The sequence below is a fragment of the Calcarisporiella thermophila genome (genome assembly GCF_041956535.1).
Source record: "Calcarisporiella thermophila strain CBS 279.70 unplaced genomic scaffold VTP21scaffold_5, whole genome shotgun sequence".
In the NCBI taxonomy this organism is placed as follows: Eukaryota; Fungi; Calcarisporiellomycota; class Calcarisporiellomycetes; order Calcarisporiellales; family Calcarisporiellaceae; genus Calcarisporiella; species Calcarisporiella thermophila.
Window position 1 is genome coordinate 66,217 of NW_027192195.1, and position 17,178 is coordinate 83,394.

General features: G+C 48.3%; 8 protein-coding genes across 8 annotated transcripts; 3 read left to right on the forward strand and 5 right to left on the reverse strand.

Annotated features, from left to right (window-relative positions):
- Nucleotides 1-416: 416 nt before the first annotated feature.
- On the reverse strand, nucleotides 417-2,421 carry VTP21DRAFT_9111 (uncharacterized protein; the record flags this gene model as incomplete). Its single annotated transcript, XM_069400033.1, has 5 exons — nucleotides 417-1,503; nucleotides 1,590-1,846; nucleotides 1,917-1,978; nucleotides 2,051-2,327; nucleotides 2,398-2,421. The coding sequence occupies 5 exons, from the start codon at nucleotides 2,419-2,421 to the stop codon at nucleotides 417-419; spliced, it is 1,707 nt and encodes a 568-aa protein (XP_069253999.1).
- A 759-nt stretch (nucleotides 2,422-3,180) lies between these two features.
- Nucleotides 3,181-5,406, forward strand: VTP21DRAFT_9112 (uncharacterized protein; the record flags this gene model as incomplete). The annotated part of the gene is made up of 7 exons (XM_069400034.1): nucleotides 3,181-3,254; nucleotides 3,429-3,732; nucleotides 3,827-3,890; nucleotides 3,955-4,254; nucleotides 4,328-4,723; nucleotides 4,822-5,117; nucleotides 5,215-5,406. The coding sequence occupies 7 exons, from the start codon at nucleotides 3,181-3,183 to the stop codon at nucleotides 5,404-5,406; spliced, it is 1,626 nt and encodes a 541-aa protein (XP_069254000.1).
- Nucleotides 5,407-5,753: 347 nt separating this feature from the next.
- Nucleotides 5,754-6,651, reverse strand: VTP21DRAFT_9113 (uncharacterized protein; the record flags this gene model as incomplete). The annotated part of the gene is made up of 3 exons (XM_069400035.1): nucleotides 5,754-6,119; nucleotides 6,237-6,471; nucleotides 6,542-6,651. The coding sequence occupies 3 exons, from the start codon at nucleotides 6,649-6,651 to the stop codon at nucleotides 5,754-5,756; spliced, it is 711 nt and encodes a 236-aa protein (XP_069254001.1).
- Nucleotides 6,652-6,795: 144 nt separating this feature from the next.
- Nucleotides 6,796-7,572, forward strand: VTP21DRAFT_9114 (uncharacterized protein; the record flags this gene model as incomplete). The annotated part of the gene is made up of 3 exons (XM_069400036.1): nucleotides 6,796-6,954; nucleotides 7,038-7,133; nucleotides 7,243-7,572. 3 exons carry the CDS (start codon nucleotides 6,796-6,798, stop codon nucleotides 7,570-7,572), a joined length of 585 nt encoding a protein of 194 aa, XP_069254002.1.
- Nucleotides 7,573-8,193: 621 nt separating this feature from the next.
- On the reverse strand, nucleotides 8,194-9,312 carry VTP21DRAFT_9115 (uncharacterized protein; the record flags this gene model as incomplete). The annotated part of the gene is made up of 1 exon (XM_069400037.1): nucleotides 8,194-9,312. One exon carries the CDS (start codon nucleotides 9,310-9,312, stop codon nucleotides 8,194-8,196), a length of 1,119 nt encoding a protein of 372 aa, XP_069254003.1.
- A 532-nt stretch (nucleotides 9,313-9,844) lies between these two features.
- VTP21DRAFT_9116 (uncharacterized protein) lies at nucleotides 9,845-10,519 on the forward strand (the record flags this gene model as incomplete). The annotated part of the gene is made up of 1 exon (XM_069400038.1): nucleotides 9,845-10,519. The coding sequence occupies one exon, from the start codon at nucleotides 9,845-9,847 to the stop codon at nucleotides 10,517-10,519; it is 675 nt and encodes a 224-aa protein (XP_069254004.1).
- A 192-nt stretch (nucleotides 10,520-10,711) lies between these two features.
- Nucleotides 10,712-12,637, reverse strand: VTP21DRAFT_9117 (uncharacterized protein; the record flags this gene model as incomplete). The annotated part of the gene is made up of 5 exons (XM_069400039.1): nucleotides 10,712-11,017; nucleotides 11,120-11,307; nucleotides 11,381-11,921; nucleotides 12,018-12,301; nucleotides 12,379-12,637. 5 exons carry the CDS (start codon nucleotides 12,635-12,637, stop codon nucleotides 10,712-10,714), a joined length of 1,578 nt encoding a protein of 525 aa, XP_069254005.1.
- Nucleotides 12,638-13,232: 595 nt separating this feature from the next.
- On the reverse strand, nucleotides 13,233-13,501 carry VTP21DRAFT_9118 (uncharacterized protein; the record flags this gene model as incomplete). Its single annotated transcript, XM_069400040.1, has 2 exons — nucleotides 13,233-13,306; nucleotides 13,360-13,501. 2 exons carry the CDS (start codon nucleotides 13,499-13,501, stop codon nucleotides 13,233-13,235), a joined length of 216 nt encoding a protein of 71 aa, XP_069254006.1.
- Nucleotides 13,502-17,178: the final 3,677 nt, after the last annotated feature.

The window sequence follows — 17,178 nt, forward strand, 5'->3', positions numbered from 1 at the left end:
TCTTGGGTCCTTTTTATTATTTTTGTTACTACAGCTCGCAATTTCCTTTATTTTATTATTCAAATACATCACTTGTTTGTTTTGCGCGAATCGTCTAATGAACAGGCCAGAAAACAAGGTCGAAAAAGCGAAAAAAAAAATAAAATACGCATCCATGTACACTTTTGGTGAAAACAAATATATACGTGGTATGTTACTGAAAAGAGGGGAAAGGGCCTCACGAAAGGATATAAAAAACCAGGCAACGACAATAATGTTTACAAAGCAGAATGATATCGAATGCCTACAAGAGTATAGAAAAAAGCACATACACACAGTTGTATTTACAAAAGGGATATCCTAACAAACATACATGTATATGTATATGTATATATATATCAATCCTTCACTTTTCCTGCTGGTAACCCATCGTGCGTTCAAATCTCAGAGCTATACCGTCTTGACTTTCGTTCCCTTTTGGACTTTACCTCCATAGATTTCATCTGGTTCATCTCCATCCACTTCTCCCACATCGTCCTGTCTCGCTCTTGCTTAGGCTCGGGTCCCCTGTCTTTCATCCCCTCTCCAAGTATAGCCTCTGCTTTATCTTTTTCGAGACCCGGGACCGGTTCACCCTGATCCTCTGGATATATCGTCACCCCCCCTTTGGTTAGAGCCTCTTGTTCTCGAACAATAGTCACCTCCCTCGCCTGCGTTTTCTTCTCCTCAGATGGCTCAGAAAACTTCGCCACGTCGGCTTCTTGCTTGCTCACAGGTTGCACTGGAACTTGCTTATCTGTGGACATTTTTTCTCCGTCTGCGTGGTCCCGCTCTTTGCCCTTGCCCTTCGAACTCTGCAAGCTCTCGCTCTCCTTAATTTCTTCGCATGTCTTCTCACCCTCTCCCTCCTGCATCCCACTAAGTCCCAGACCTATAGTAGGCAATACTCCCTGCCTCCTACTCGGTCCCTCCCCGACCTCACGGCCAAGCGAGGTCATCCCCATTCCAACCCAGCCAGCGCCCTGCTCATCCATGGCATCGGCTTCTCCCCTCCACAGCGTGTTCCAAGCACCCTGAAATTTCATACGCATGTCCGTGAATTCACTGGTCAGATCGCTCGAGCCCTCAAAGTGCCCAGTCTCCGCGTAAGCATTCGTCTCTGGAAGCGCACTCGACGCATGAATACTCCTAGAGATAGTCGGTAGAACACCACTACTTTCCCCTTCCATCTCCGCCCTCAATCGCTCCAGCCGTTCTGCTCGTTTTCCAGCTTGTATTTCCAGCTGTCTTTCAGCGAATCCACGATCCATACCTATCCTGCTTGCAAACTTCAAATTCTCCAGGTGATCGAGCGCAAGGCAGCCTAGCATTTCGTAATTGGTCCCCTCGCCGATTCTACCGCTGCGCAGATCGTGAGCTAAGGTGAGATAGCGGCGAATGGAAAAAGGACGGCCACGGAGAATCCCACGCGTAAAAAGCATTTGGGGCTGGTAGTCCGGCTTCACCTGCTCCTCGTCCAAGACTCTGGAAAAAAAGATAAAAGAGGCGCAAAACGAAACATCAGGCTACTGCTGTTCTTCCCTTTATATAACCCCTGGCCATGGACTTACTCGGAGGCCGCAAAGCGACGCAAAAAGGCCTGAATGCCCTGGATATCTGCATATGTCATCATGCACAGCTTACGCGACTTGAATCGCGGAGGCCACTGCTTTCCAACGCGACGGAAATAGAAGTCGATTGCGTCGGCAGGCGTTTCAAAATTGACAAATGCATATCCCGAATTAGCACCGGTGTCGAAATCATGACGCACATACACTGCATTTATACGGCCACAGTGCTCTTCATTGAGAAAATCAATGAAATCCATCTATATTCTCAGGGAGCAGTCAAGGATGAGTGCGATAAAAGAAAATGGATCACTATACTAGATGGCCTACAGTCGAGAAACGGTTCGGGACATTACGAATCATAAATGTGGTACGGGAATCGTTCAACACGGCTATGAAAAAGAGACCGCCAGTTATTAGCCTATCCCCCACTCACCCCACTTAATTTGCAGAGCAAAGAGTACCAATATCCTCCCTGCTCTTGGGCTCGAATTTGTTCCACGCAGGAACACGCCTCACTTCTGGCTGCAAAAAAGCAGGGGAACGGCTTGATCCCGAAGAAATGGTGCACGAGCTGGATAAAGAGCGACGTAGCATATGGGGTGAAGAAGGGCACCGCGGTTGGATATTTTGTTGATTGGAAAAAGAATGTAAGCGAGATCTCATTGGAATACGTGGGGATGCCTGTTGTTGATTAGGGTTGACGCGAGACTGGCGTTTGGAGAGGATCCGCTTTATGCTCTATTTCCGTGGCAAGCGCAGGCCAGTTGGAGCATGGAATGAGAATCAGCATTAATAAAGCGCCAATTACCTTATCCTCTTTTTGTTCCGACATGATCACCGGTTCCAATTGACCACTTCATGCGCACACTCGCTTTAGGAGGAACAGAGGGATAATGAAGGAAGTAGGAGGGTGGAAAAAAAAAAAAATTCTCTTAGAAAATCTTCGAACCCGTTTTATCTCTACGTGACTGTCATTCAATATGTACCTTCTAATTCCATATATCCTGATAAGAACATGATAGTGATGGGGGTGAATTGCAAGGGATGAGAGCCATTTGAGTGAGTAAATTGTTGATATGCGTACGGGAGCAATGAGGCATGGCCGTCTGCCCCATTACAGTTCATGACAGCATTTTTGATTAGTCTAGTTTAGATCATTCATTGTAAAGATTATTATTTTTGCGCAAAAGAATTAAAAAAAAGATCGAGACAAAATCAACTGTCGAAACGAGGAGTATTAAAGCTATAATAATTTTCCAGAATCTATTGAACTAAAGGTTTTGGCAAATCGATTCTCCACTAGCCCCCACAACATTTGCGGAAACATTCAGTCAAGAATCCAGCGATTGCGCCCAGTGGTCGAAAACAGATTGTAAAACAGCCCCCTCCGGATTGACCCTCGGGAAGGGTGAAGGGATCATCGGTCCTTCCATGTTCCGAATTGTCTATGGCCGGCATGGAAATAAGGGAATGGACAAGGGAGATTAGTTGGGGTGACAGTGAAGGGGGGCGGGGAAAACGGTTCTTAAAGGCCTCTTTCTTAGGTATCGAAAATTGCACAGCTAAGAGATTGAATTTCTGATTTTGGTTTATGTTGGCAATTTACAGCGGGATCAAATTATTTCCGGGGGGGGGCCATTCTCGAGATCATACTAATGAAAAAGGGTAGGTCTTTGCTTTTTATTGCCTCGTTTCTTCCTCGTTTTTCCGATTGTGTCAATCCCGAGACCATATATCAAACTTTGTTAACATGGGATATAATGACTCTTAAATTCTCATTCTTTACGAATTGAATGCTTTCACTCTGCACCACGCAAACCCCTATCCTTTTTCCTATAGAGCTCTTTTCCTCTCCCCTGCTTCCTTTATCCCATTCTATGTCAGCCGCGCTATGTCTGCCAACGAGCACCCCGCCAGCCCCAAAACGCTTCCAGTCCATGGAGCTCTTCACAGAGACGAACCAGGGGACCTTGAAAAAGGTGAGAGTCAACTGCACCCGCCTGTCTGGAGAAGGTCATTATGGAAAGTGCTGCAAGCTAAAAGTGACATCGATCCCCGCAGCTATTCCCACCAAAAGAAGACTGTGATACTGCTTATCATTGCATTGGCGGGAGTGATTGCACCGCTAAGCACTACCATCTACGTGAGCAAATGTTCATCAGATAACATGCAGCGCTAGTGAAGAAATCCACATGCTAACCCCACCCTTCCCTCTCTTTATTGTCTCCATTTTTCAGTATCCCTCCTTGTTAACGATCGAGAAAGAAATGGCGACTTCAAACGCTGCCGTCAATGCAACAGGTACCCGCCGATCTCCTCTTTGTTTTTTTACCATGGACAACTATAACCTGCATCTATCTCCTAGTTTCCATTTTTATATTTTGTACGGGAGCGGCACCGCTCGCTTGGGCGACCTTCAGCGAGGCATTTGGGACTCGCCGGTTAATATATCTCGTCACCTTTGCTATCTATGTGATAGCGTCCGTAGGCTGCGCGCTGGCAAACAACATATACACCCTCATCATTCTTCGAATATTCCAAGCTCTTGGAGGTTCAGCCGTGCAAAGCCTTGGAGCCGGCACGATCGCAGATGTATGGGAAACTCATGAGCGTGGTTTTGCATTTGGGCTATTTTACATTGGACCCCTGGTTGGGCCCATTATAGGTATGGCTCCTGTGTGCCTTGCTTCCCGCTGACATCCTTGAGGCACTGACCCTATCTCTCCTTAACGGTATAGGTCCCGTGCTGGGTGGGTTCCTTGGGGAGTACATCTCCTGGCGGTCCACCTTCTACTTCTTGGCCATCTTCGGAGGGGTGGTGTGGGTCCTTATTCTCGCCGCCCTTCCTGAAACTTTTCGCTACTCCAAGCCAACCATCTCCCCCACTCCTACCACCAGCTCTGACGAAGAGGACCCTACCTCTTCGCCTAAGTCTCATCGACAGCATGGCACTCTAAACCCCTTTCGTAGCCTATTGTTGCTACGGTACCCCTTTGTTGTGCTGATCACACTGACGGTAGCGCTGTTGTATAGTTCTATTTATACCATCAACATCATGCTTCCACACCAAGCCCATGATATATACAGATTCGATGAATCCAAAACTGGACTGATTTATCTAGCCATGGGAGGAGGTAAAATAGGCTTAGCGTAGCAGAGCGCAACTTGGCGGCATACAAGTTTTTTTTTCGCTAATCCGTCGAACCCTCTTTGCCTTTGGAAATCTATTCAGGTCTAATAGTGGGCTCTGTTCTCGGGGGCAAAATATGCGACTATTCCCTGATGCTTGCTCGCTCTCGCAAAGGCCACTCGACCCCCGAGGATAGGCTAACGTATAACGTATACATAGGAGGGCTGCTTTTCAGCCCTGCAGGCCTCCTTGTCTACGCTTGGCTAAGTGATGGGAGATATTCCATTGCCATTCCCCTGGTTGGCCTATTTTTTGTTGGCTTGGGAATTATGATGGTGGCCAATAGCACATCGACCTATCTTGTGGACGCGCTATCGAGCCAGTCCGCCTCTGCTATGGTAAGTGTTTCGACCACCCACTCCCGACATTTTCTGGCATTTCATTGCTATCTTCTCCCTCAGTTTTTATTCATCACGGCTTCTCTCCATCCAATAGGCCGTCAACAACTTTGGACGCAACCTAATGGGAACCTTTGCCACTCTCGTGGGGCCTCTTTTAAGTAAGGCGATTGGCTACGGTTGGTTGGCAACCCTACTGGCTGTCGCCAGCTTGGTCGCGGTCGGCTTGGCCCTTGTGATATATAAACATGGAGAGGGCTGGAGAGAGAAGGCCGGATTGAACGGCTAGCTTTCCTTTGTCCACAAGCATTGGAGATTTTCCTTTATAGCCCAGTTGTCTATTCCCCTTGCTGTATCCCCCTCCCTCCAACGGTGATTGCTTATTGTTTCTAGTCGGCTATTTATATCTATTTGTTTTGTATATTGTAGTTTATGAAATGTCTTCAATCAAGGATTCTCGCATCGCTATAAAATACAAAGCAGAGTCTGTGGATGTAGACAGAGATTAGTAGGGATAAAAATAGAAGGATTACAAAGCAATCATGGCGAAAACAGTACAAAAAAAGTACAAAAAAAAATAAATAAAGCAAGAACGCTGGTTAAATATCACCAAGGGCGCAGATAAATACGAGCATTTCATGAAAATCGTGAAACCAGTTTTGCTAGCAGCAAATATCCCAAAAGGGTGGCCAGCACTACCCATCGCCTACCTATTACCCATGGCCTGCTCCCTCTATTGAGAGTTGCGATGTTTGCGGATGGTATGGGGGCCTTTCCCGTTGGCAGATTCAGCGCGGGGTTACATGTTCTCCGTGGGACGGCGGTCGTCTGTGCCAGCGAGATCGGCGGCGTGGGATCAGGGCTAATTTGCTGTGCACACATATCGGGAAAAACTTCGCGGAATTTGGCCGAGGCACGATTGAAGGCATGAGAGCGGGCAGCGTAGATGCGTTTGTCATCGTCAGAGGTGTTGATGCTTCCAGTGGTCACCTCGTTGCTCAACTAGACAAAGGAATAGGGTGTGTTTGGTCAATCGATGATGTATGTCAACGAAATCAAACAGAAAAAGAGGAGGTGCTGCTGGATTGCCATGCGATGAAGAGGGAAAAGAGCACATACCATGAAGCTCAGGAGGCCATTTAGTATTGTTGCCACGCTCCAACTTGGATTCCAGCTGCTTGGGTGGAAATCACTCATGGTCAGGCATAGTCGGGTGTTGACTTGGAATCGGCCATTGGGAGTAAACATCCGGATAGCAGGAGGCTTGAATGGATATTCCGGAGGAAAGGAGAGTTTGCCATGGTACTCTCCGCCCTGGTAGGGCGATTCAGGAGGGCCTGTCAATATGTAGTGCCTAGTGGAAAAGGAGGACAGCAAGACTAAGTGCCTAGGCTCAATGATTAGGAAGCAAGGGCGGCGATTACCATTCCAGAATATTGGACTCCAGCGGCTTTGCAGTGATGTAGTCGGGGGGAGCACGCTGCAGCAGCATGTACTCTTTGGTCAGGCGCTTGTAAGCTTGTTTTGTGGCCATGATTCAGTAAAGGAAAGGGGAGGAAGGCAGAAGAGGAGGGAGAGGGGGATTCTTAAGGGCCCTTGCGCACGAAGGCTTGAAGAAATTGAGAAAGGAGCAAGATTCGAGGGGAACAAAATTTAATGAAATTTGGCGGTTCTTGGTATGGTTGAGATATCCGCAGCTCACCAATCAAAATCCCCGGGCACATTTCAATCACGCGTAAGGGGTGGCAAAAGGAGTGAAACAGCCATCGGTCGGAATCCTGAGCCCCTCTCCAATTCCGCAGCCAAGATGGGAGTAGCGATCCGGCGGCTCCAGAAGGTGCGCGCTCCTTCCTAAGCCCGCTTGCCCTTTGGCCGGGATCGGCGGCATTGCCCATTCTCTAACTGCTTTTCAATGCACAGGAACTCGCCGACCTCAACACCGACATATTGCCAGGGATTAGCGTGGCACCAGTAGGAGATGACATGCTGAAGTGGCAGGGCTCAATACTAGGGCCAGTAAGTATCCTGACCAGTTCCGAGCTGCTCATCCCACAGCCTGCTCCCCAGCATGCCTCTCCAGCCCAAAGCTAACCCTTCCTCTATGCCCACCTCATTGCGGCTATAGCACAACTCCCCATATAGAGGCGGCCTCTTCCGCTTCGACCTCCATTTCCCCCCGGAGTACCCCTTCCGCCCCCCAACCATCCAATTCCGCACTCGTATCTTCCACCCCAACATCGACTCCACCGGCAGCGTTTGCCTCCCCATTCTTAAGCCCGACACCTGGAAGCCCGCGACCAGGCTACGCTTCTTGCTTCTATCGATCCTCGAGCTGCTACAGCGCCCCAATCCAGATGACGCGTTGGTGGCGATGGCCGCGGATATGTATCGGAACCGCCCCGCGACCTTCAACCGGATTGCAAAGGAGTATGTGTTGAAATATGCAGTAGAATGACAGTGGCTAGAGAATGGTTAGACGCCCCCATCTCCTCTTTCTCCCCCTCAATGATATCTTGTGTCGATAGCTACTATTTACCCCCACTAGATGTTACCTATGTATTTCTTTATAGTGCTGCTCTTTTGTAATATCATCTCTTCTTTCTTCCGCTTTTTTCCCCCTCCTTCAGGCATGGCTACCCTCTTGCCTTCTAATACAACTAAATTTACGGGCGAAATGAGTCGAAGAACTCCAGACAGGAGAAATGGAGAGGAAAAATATACTAGTACTTCATGATTTACAGAACAGAACACATTTTCCACTGGATCAGTGCAAACTAATGAAAAAAGAAGAATAAAAAAAGGCAACAAAATAAAAAAAAAAGGGGGGGGGGGGGAGAGGAGGGGAAGGGGATGGGGAGAGGGAAGACAAAGAAACTGCAAAAGAAAAGAAATGTGTATAAAACGAAGCAAAGAGGGATATACGCATCAAATCAGAAAAAGGGGGTTATATAGATAGAATAGTAATATGTCAGAAATATCGGAGTATATAAAAAGATATACTAAGGAGTTGAAACAGAGTCAGCAATAGTCACTAATCGCCCGCCCCGGTTGGAATTCACCCGCCCTCGCCGATGCGTCAGTGCTCACCAACCAGCTTCAACCAGTCGTCCAGCTCTTGAGGGCCAACCTCCTCGCCGCCAAACTCCACCCCATCCCACAGCACCATGTCCACGTCTCCACCCTTCCCATACTCCGTGGCCTCCGGCACCTTCTTCACCTCTGTGCTCTCGCCTCCCCTTGCGTCCAGCTTGGCCTTCTTCGCGTGCGGCAATTTCCCACCACTCCGCCGCCGCTTCTTCTCATACTCTGAGGTGTCCTGCTTTAATGACGGGTCCGAGCTCTCGTGCTTCACGGGGAGGGCCTCGGTCACGAACTCGGCCGACTGGCTTGCGGTCGACTTGCCACTGCGATACTGCGCCCCAACCCGCTGGGAAAATTGCAGTGGCCGGTGCTTCTGATACTGCTTATAGTACAGGCCGCATGCATTGCACAGCGGATGCTTGCGGTCGTGGGTGCGGCGCCACAGAGGCGTCTTGGTGACGTGGCAGTTGTGGCATTCGAGGGCACGGGGGGGGCGGGTGCACGCCTTTTTCGCGGTCGCTGTGGAGGCGGGCGCGTCCGATTTGGGCCTCTTGGGTTTCTGCGACTTTTTCTTGGTGCCCGACTCCTTCTTCTCCAAGGGAGGCCGAGACGCAGTGGGGGACAGAGGATCCAGCGGGGTCAGCAGAGGGGATTGCGGTGATGATTTGCAGCTCTTCCCCTCATTTTCGCCCATGACCACCAATGGTGGCGGCAATTCCATATCTCCGCCATCTCTTCCGACCATGCCCATTAGGTTCGGGATGGCCACCTCCTGGGGCAGCCCCCCGCCCACCATAGACCCCGCATGCCGCAGTGGCACACACGTTGGCACCTGTAACGGAAGCTGGCCGCCCTCGAAATCCTCCAGGAGCGCGCGATAATCCGGATCAATGCACCAGTGATCCTCGACGGTGGGGGGCTTCGCAGCGTCATGCACATTGAACAGAGAGGGCGGCAGGGAGGGCAGGTCGGGCCAACACAGGAATTCGCTCAACTCGACGTAGAGGGGCTGTGTCGGGGCGGGTGCGGGGGCATAGGCGAGGGTGAGGGGAAGGGATGTGGCGTCGTTCTCGGAAAACTCGCCCAGGTCCGAAGGAAAATAGTGGTCCGCCATGTCGATAAGGGAGGGGGGAAAGGATGCAAAAGTACGGGATTCAAAAAATGAAGAAGAGAAATAAAAGCGAGGATGGGTTGCTTAGAAGAGTCAGAGAAAACACAACAATCAGACGCGTTGTTTAGCCATGGATTGGTGGTGGGAACAAGAAAATAGGGAAAAGAACGGAAGATAAGCAGCTAACCGGCTATATGGGGGTGGGAACAAAAAAAAATTGATCGGGAGCAATTGGTTGGGGAGCATGTGCCCGCATCTTGTACCTTTTTTACCCAAACCATAAAACCTTTTTTTACGGTACATATTAAAGGGCTAACCTAACCTAATTCGCCCCGGAAGTCTCCCCCTCCTCCCAAGCCGCTTGTTTACCTGTGACTTGCATTTTTATTTACGATCGTATTTTTCTTTTTTTTTCATTTTCCTATTTCTTCGCCTACTTTTTTTCTTAGGGGGAGGTAGACTACTACGCTTGTAGCTCGACACCACTGATTCACTCGCGAAAAGATTAGTTGATCAACCGTCGGCCAGTTCCACCATGTCTAAGGGCAAAGAGAAGGCAGCCACCATCGACGATAGCGCTTTGGAGCAATCGCTCACCCAGCTTGAGCAGGTTGAGAAGGAGATCGAGGCGGTCGACCGCGAGCTCGTGCAGCAGCAGGTGAAGCTGACCGCCCCCATTTTCCAGAAACGACGCGGCATTGTCGCCAAGATCCCCAAATTCTGGGTCCAGGTGTTGCGAAAGCACCCCATCACCTCCAGCCTTGCCAATGACGAGGACCAAAAGGCCCTTGAATTCTTAACAGACATCGAGGTCGTCCGCGACGCAGAAAACCCCGACAACTACAAGCTTGTCTTCACTTTCGATGAGAACCCCTACTTCACCAACAAGACTCTGACAAAGGAGATCCAAACTGAGGGTGAGGGCGAGGAAGCCGAGAGAAAGGCCACCGCGTGCAAGGTTGAGTGGAAGAAAGGCAAAGAGCTTGTCAAGGCCGAGGGCGAGCACCCCGGTGACGAGGACGAGGCCAGCTTCTTCGACTGGTTCGTCGGCAACGAGGATGTCGAGATTGCCGATATGTTCCGCGACGACGTCTACGCAAATGCGGTGCGGTACTTCTTGGACACTCCTGAGGACGACGAGGAAGAAGGCGACGAGGAGGACGAAGACGAGGAGGAGGAGCGCCCCAAAAAGAAAAACAAGAAGGAGTAAGCGCGTTTTGAACTGCCCTCCATAATTATTTTAATCCTCTTTCCCCCCCTCTTTTTTTTTCTTCTTTTTGTGCCTTTTGTTTATTAGATTTATATACTTTCTCTTAAAAAAATAAAAAAAAATAAAAAAAGGAAATAAAATTTAGGCTTCATCCTGCATCTCTTGGCCGGGAATGCCCTCTATAGGGAAAGTCTACTCTTCTGATGGCAACGGCTTCATGGTTGGAAATGCCAGCACCTCCCTAACGTGGGTCTCGCCCGCCAACATCGCAATCATTCTATCCATCCCCATCCCCCATCCACCGGTCGGAGGCAGCCCATACTCCAACGCATTGCAAAACAGCTGATCAGGCAGTGGCGCCTCAGAGTCGCCTTGCTCTCGTTCTTTGAGCTGCTTTGCAAATCTCCTCCGCTGTTCGTCCGGATCGTTCAGTTCTTCGTACGCATTGACAATCTCCTTGCCGCCAACAAAGAGTTCAAATCGAGCCGAGAGTTCCCGCTAGCATAAACAATTCATATCCACCACAGGATGCAATTAATAAATCGAATAAACAAACTAAAAACAACAAAATCAGCTCATAAACCGAGCCGGTCAGCTTACCCCATTGATCAAGGCCGATTTGGCCAGCGGACTCATGACCACTGGATGATGGCACAAGAAGGTTGGCTGAGTACACTCCGGTTCAATGAGATGAGATATCAGTTTGTCAAGAAGGCGGGGTATCGTGTGGGGTTCGGGGACATGGATGTGTAGTCGGTGGCAAATGTTGAGGAGAGGGTCGACAGCCTCTATAATGACACCATTTGCAACCTCAAATAAGCTACCCCTGTTTTCTTAAGGCTTCATCTTGAGAAAGCTTACCCTCCCGCTCCAGCTCCGGCAACTTGTCTCCAAGCTTCCGCTCCAACGCCTCCACCACGTCTATCCTACGGTACGGTGGGGTAAAATCCAACCCGCCTACTTTGAGACCCCCTGTGATCGACAGCACCATTTTCGACACCATGTCTTCAGTCATTTGGATCAAGTCTTCAAGGCTGGCATACGCCATATAGAGCTCACAAGTCGTGAACTCGGGATTGTGATCGGCGTCAATTCCCTCGTTTCGAAACTGCTTTCCCAGCTCGTAGACCTTATCTATTCCACCAATAACTAGCTGCTTCAAATAGAGCTCGGGCGCGATACGCATCTGCATGGACATGTCGAGTGCATTCGCGTAGGTGCTGAACGGACGAGCATTTGCGCCCCCCGACTGCGGCGAAAGAACCGGGGTCTCGACCTCGAGGAAATCCAGTTGATCGAGGTAGCTTCGGACGAACCGGATGGCTTGGGCCCGAGTGCGGAGATTATGAACGCTCTTAGGGTTCACCAGGAGGTCGATATGGCGATTGCGAAACCTTTTATCCTTTGGATACAATTCCCCCCATGATTAGGCTCTGGAGATAAAAAACCGCCCAATGGGATGGGGGAAATATACGAGCAGCAGACCGCTAGAACTTACCGGCTCTTTCAACAAGGATCGCGTCGGGATGTCGTGATAGCATGGCGCCAAGAGCTCCAAGCGATCCGTCACAAACACACTCATCTGGCCGGTCTTGGTCTTTCCGGGAAAACCGGTCACAGAAACAATGTCGCTTCGGTTCAGTGCCTTTATGGCCGTTTGCCATTGCTCGTCCGTTCCAACAAAACTGCGCCGCGATGCTACCACTTGTATCACATGCCCATCTTGCACAATGTCATAAAAGATAAGTTTTGAACTTGATTCTCGTATTGAGCTTATTCTCCCTGCGACCCATTGACATCGGAAATTACAAAAATTCATAATGAGAATTTCTCATTGAAGGTAAATGTGACGGACTTACCGGCAATAGTAACGGCCTCCTGCATCTTTTCCCCACTAGCTATCTCATTCCACCGCCGAAACACCTCCTGAACAGACAGAAAACTGGGTCGCCCATGGGAAGAGAAACGAGGATATGGGTCCACATGCAATCGTTGAAACTCTTGCTGCCGTTGTAACTTTTGTGTAGACGGCGTTGAATAGTGTCTAAACGAGTAGAGGTGAGAGGGAGGTTTGGCGGTACGGGGAAGAAGCGATCGCACCACGCCTGCTATCCGCATTCTCGTCGTGAGGGCTTAGGAGTCGTTTATCCGGGATTTTTGTTGTTAAAGGATCTTGCCTTAAGCACAAGCCACTCATGCCATTTCGGACGCGAGCTGACAGACGGGGCTTCAAAAACCTCCCCGTCTCCCAAGACAAACCATTCTCTTTATCCGATATGAACATATATGTGCTATTCATTGCCTCAATCGTCAATTCATTTGACTCTGTTGGGAATTCACCCCCTGCTGTGGCTTTAAAGAGATGCAATCCAAGGTTTTAAGAGCTCGTGGCCAATTCTGGTGAGGCTGCACCAGGGAGCAAGAAGGCAAATTCAAATATAGCCTAGAGGCCGAATGTATGTATCTCATTTCCCCTTCTAGAGCGTAGGCTTTCTCGGATATTACATTGGCTCTCCTCCGTGAACTCGTGGCCAAAATCTGTCTGCACGATCTCGGTATTATTGCCTCTCCCGTTGCTTATTTAATTTTTTCTAGAAAGCTGTTTATACTGACGGAACAAAAAATGAAATCATAGGCAAAAGGTTCTCCTGACACATTCCACCGCCAACTGCATCGGCGAATTGGATGCTTAGAAAAGGACTTTGGTAATAACTCATCCTTCTCGCCATCGCGTCTGGCTTTGATAGACGTCAGCCGTTTCCATCGCCGCGTAAACGAGCTTTACATCTTGATCAACCTACTTGGTTCATTCCACGTGCCCCAGGAGGCGATTAACATACCGCCATCTGTGCATGGCTTGTATGCCTCACTGACATCTTTCACCTTTCCTGACTTAAACAGGGAAGAAGTAGCCGGGCGGCTGTGGTGGGTGTAATTAGGTTGTTGAGACCGGCTGGATATCGAGAGTAATGCAAGCTCCATGGAAGGAAACTTTCGTGGATTGGACCCAAACTTTGTAGGAACCCGCGGTATGACTTGAAGGGAAACTGGAGGATGAACAAGTATCTAGATATTTCCACCTGCTTGCTAAGACATGAAAAACAAAAAAAAGGCTGCATGGAATAAGATAACCGCAAATTCCGAAGACCGAAGGTCGTTGCCAGAAGTCAACCTCCCTCATGATTTTTGCTTTTTCTGGCTTTTCTCCTGCAATGCCAAGGTTGGAAGATTATGCGTCGTATTTTTTGGGTTAGGGCAAACTAACCTAACACATGACAACACATCCCAACCCCAAAAAAAAATCGCCGAAGCTGCGAAGGTTTGCCGCTAAACCGAAAATATTCGGCTGTGTTCTATCCCAATATTCTGTTCCTTGTCCAGAAGAACAAAAAATCCAACGTCTTGTCATAAACCTGTTTCTGGGGTCCAAACATAATCCTGACATAATCCCACCCGAGTCCATTTCATTGAAGGATGCGCGCTCGCCTATCCTGTCATCCGTCAAGACAGACTATGTTTGTTTTCGATGCACGGGAAGTGGGCATAATAACGTGCCCCCCCTCCCTCCCTTCCTCCTTAATACTGATAATATTAATAATGCTTTGCATGGTTGGCACCATTTCTCCTCACCAGCCCACCCGTTCATTCCGCACTATCAGGCGACTTGCCGTCAAGCAGAAAGCAAAAAAAAAATTAAAAGCATCACGTCTAGGATAGCCATGATTGTGTTTTGTCATTGCAGATATCTTTACTCGCCCAACCTCACCCCTTCTCCCTCCCCCTTTGGCTTTTGACTTGCACGCAAGATTTGGCATATATTTCCCACAGTGGAAATTTTTCCACTAGGCACTTTCATAGGCCAACACGAATATAGGATTCAATACAAAAAAGAAAATAATAACAAAAGATGGATAAGATAAAAAGCAGGAAGCCGGGTTAAGCAATGTTTCGACCCTAATATTTTTGGGAGAGGGAAGGGGGGGTGAGAAGCTCTCCCTAGCCTCGCCCGACCCCACCCTCCCCCAATTTTCACTTAACTTTGCATATCGTAAGTACCTGAGGAATGAACCTCGTTCGAGGAAGTCGCGTGCCAAATGCTTTTAGTACTCGCCATTTTTTTATGTTGGCCAAACCACCCTCGTTAGGACTCCGGGTAGATAATTTTGGCTTTCTGATGACCTTGGATGCGTCTCTTTCGCAGGATAATGTTAGAGTTTTCACGCTCGCGCTCCCTCTGTTTCCTTACCTCATTATTACTTCTCACACATCCACACGAGGGAAAAAAAATTATGCTCGTGACCCACTCCTTTACTTCGAAGGGTTGGCGAAAGGATATAAAAAGAGGCGAAACCCAAAGAAACCCTTTTAATATCCACCCTTCTCTTCTCTTCAAAGACGGCTAAAGGCCCTTTTCTCCTCACTGTTGTCTCCACCACTGATCTCTGATCTCCTGTACCTGAAGCTTGCTCTCTCGCCCCCTTCTTCACCATGTTGCGAACAATAAACCATCGATTCAACGTGAGCCGTGATCCTTGGCCTCCACTTCCACACATGCCTCTTCCGCCAAAGCCCCCCACCTCTCAAAATTAGGGCCATTGTAGTTTTTTGATTTTCGGGCTTAATTTCTAGCCTTTGGTTCGGCAATCTCGATATTCTTGAATTGTTGTTGGTTTGAAGATCATGCCCCTTGATACTTCTTTTTGCTTTTGCATATTCCATATATACTCTATCATATATGTTGTTTTCTATTCTATTACATTCTACGGCCCTCTCTTCCATCGCCCCCCCCCCCCCTCGCCCCTTTTCCCCCTTTCCCGCCCCATCCCATAATCTCTAAACGTATGTCCATTTCCTTTGTATATATTATTGTTGGACCGGCCCAGATCTGCTTTACATTTCTCCTCATTTTTGATGGTTTGATTTCTTGTTCTTCTAGTGTGATGTTACCCTATTGTTTTCCTTTACCCTCCCTCTTTATCCCCTCTTCCTCCTCCTCCTTCTCCTCCTCTGTACTGTTAATGATAGTGGGATTTTCATCATCGGGACTTTGTAACTCTTTTCGATATACCATAATACATCATATATTAAACTTCGTTTTGTTAGAAGCCAATCCCTTAATTAGCAAGTGTGGAGACATCCGAAGAAATATAGGAATTTTGGAATATTGGAAATGAAGTGAGAGTTCAATCTATGTATGGCTAACTGTGGAACAATAGACGAATGTTCATGTTGGGGCATGAACGGTTTGCTTGCAGAAAGAGAGAGGGCAGGCCTGCTTGCATTGGTAAACCATAATTAGCCAAATGACGCATCAGAACTCTCTCTCCCTCTCTAAGGAATCAAGATCGTTCGAGCAAGGCTTGGCCAATCGATGTGGGGTATGCATCTATCCTCGTGGATCAAACAGAGGTTGAGTTTATGCCGGATGGCGTCAAGAAGTCTGCGTTGAAAATGAAGAAAGCAGCGGGCAAGTGATCGGCCTCTCAGCTTGTGTTTTGGTCAACATTGTCAAGTGACCAGGGGGGAGGCGAGGGCCTTTTTGCCTTGGACAGCCCACTTCTTTGGCCGGAACCCCTTAACGGTGCAAGTCGTTTTGCCAACACCGAGATCACCTTTGAAGACCCGTGCCAAAGGAATTGGTGAGTATTCTACAATGATAGTGCTCATGCATGGATTACCTATTGTCCCCCCTCCTTCCTCCCTCCTTTTGCAAATCCTATCCCTTGACTAAACGCACAAAATGAGCATAAAAAGCCACGTTAACCAGATCGTGATACCCCCCGGATGATTGCGCTTTATCCTCCTTTCCTCTCCAATTTTTAGATCAAAAAGTTAAGATCGAAAGAGATTCTCCCCACCTAGCCATGTTTCGTCAAGTCACAGGTGTGGAGAAGAGCATAGGATTTGCATATGAAAAGCCTAGTCGGGGACCTCTTAAACCATTATTGTTCCACTACTGGGCTTAACAATAGGGTTTCTTCCTACATATCTGAACCTCTTTTATACTACATGCTGCTGGTGAGGGCTGGGTGGATGAATGTAACCTGGCTTTGTAATCTAAAATTATATTGCAATTTTAGATTACAAAGCCAGGTTTCTTCATATGTTATTTGAAAAAGAAGACATCGAATATCGATAGGGGCTCAATTAAGTTTGCTTTGCTTGTTCCCCCCTCCCTCTCTTCCCTTTAACTTTCCATATTGCTCTCTGCTTGGCGGTCCATCCTAGTAAGGCCATGATACTAGTACACTACAGTAGTAGTGTTCGCGTCCTTAATGCGGATTGGAGTTAGACCAAGAAGCAAAGAAATCAACTCAACTTGGTGGGGCAGATAGGGTCCCCTTGAACCCATAGATACGCAAGGCCTTTTGGCTAGACCACTTTCCATGACACTACGGGGGCTGGAGGTTAAACTATACCTTTTGTTCAGCCAGATGGGTCTAGCGCTGTGGAATACTCAACCATCCATAAGCGCTGAGGACAGCTCCAACCCCGGATTATAATTTAGGCTATCAACCCTCAATCCGAGTATCCATACTAGGAATTCCTAATCGGTGTCGGAATGATAAATGAGCCTATGATCTCCCCATGAGCAAGAAATAACCAATCAACAGCCTACGATGATGACGGCATCATCCATGTTTTCAAATGATTTTACA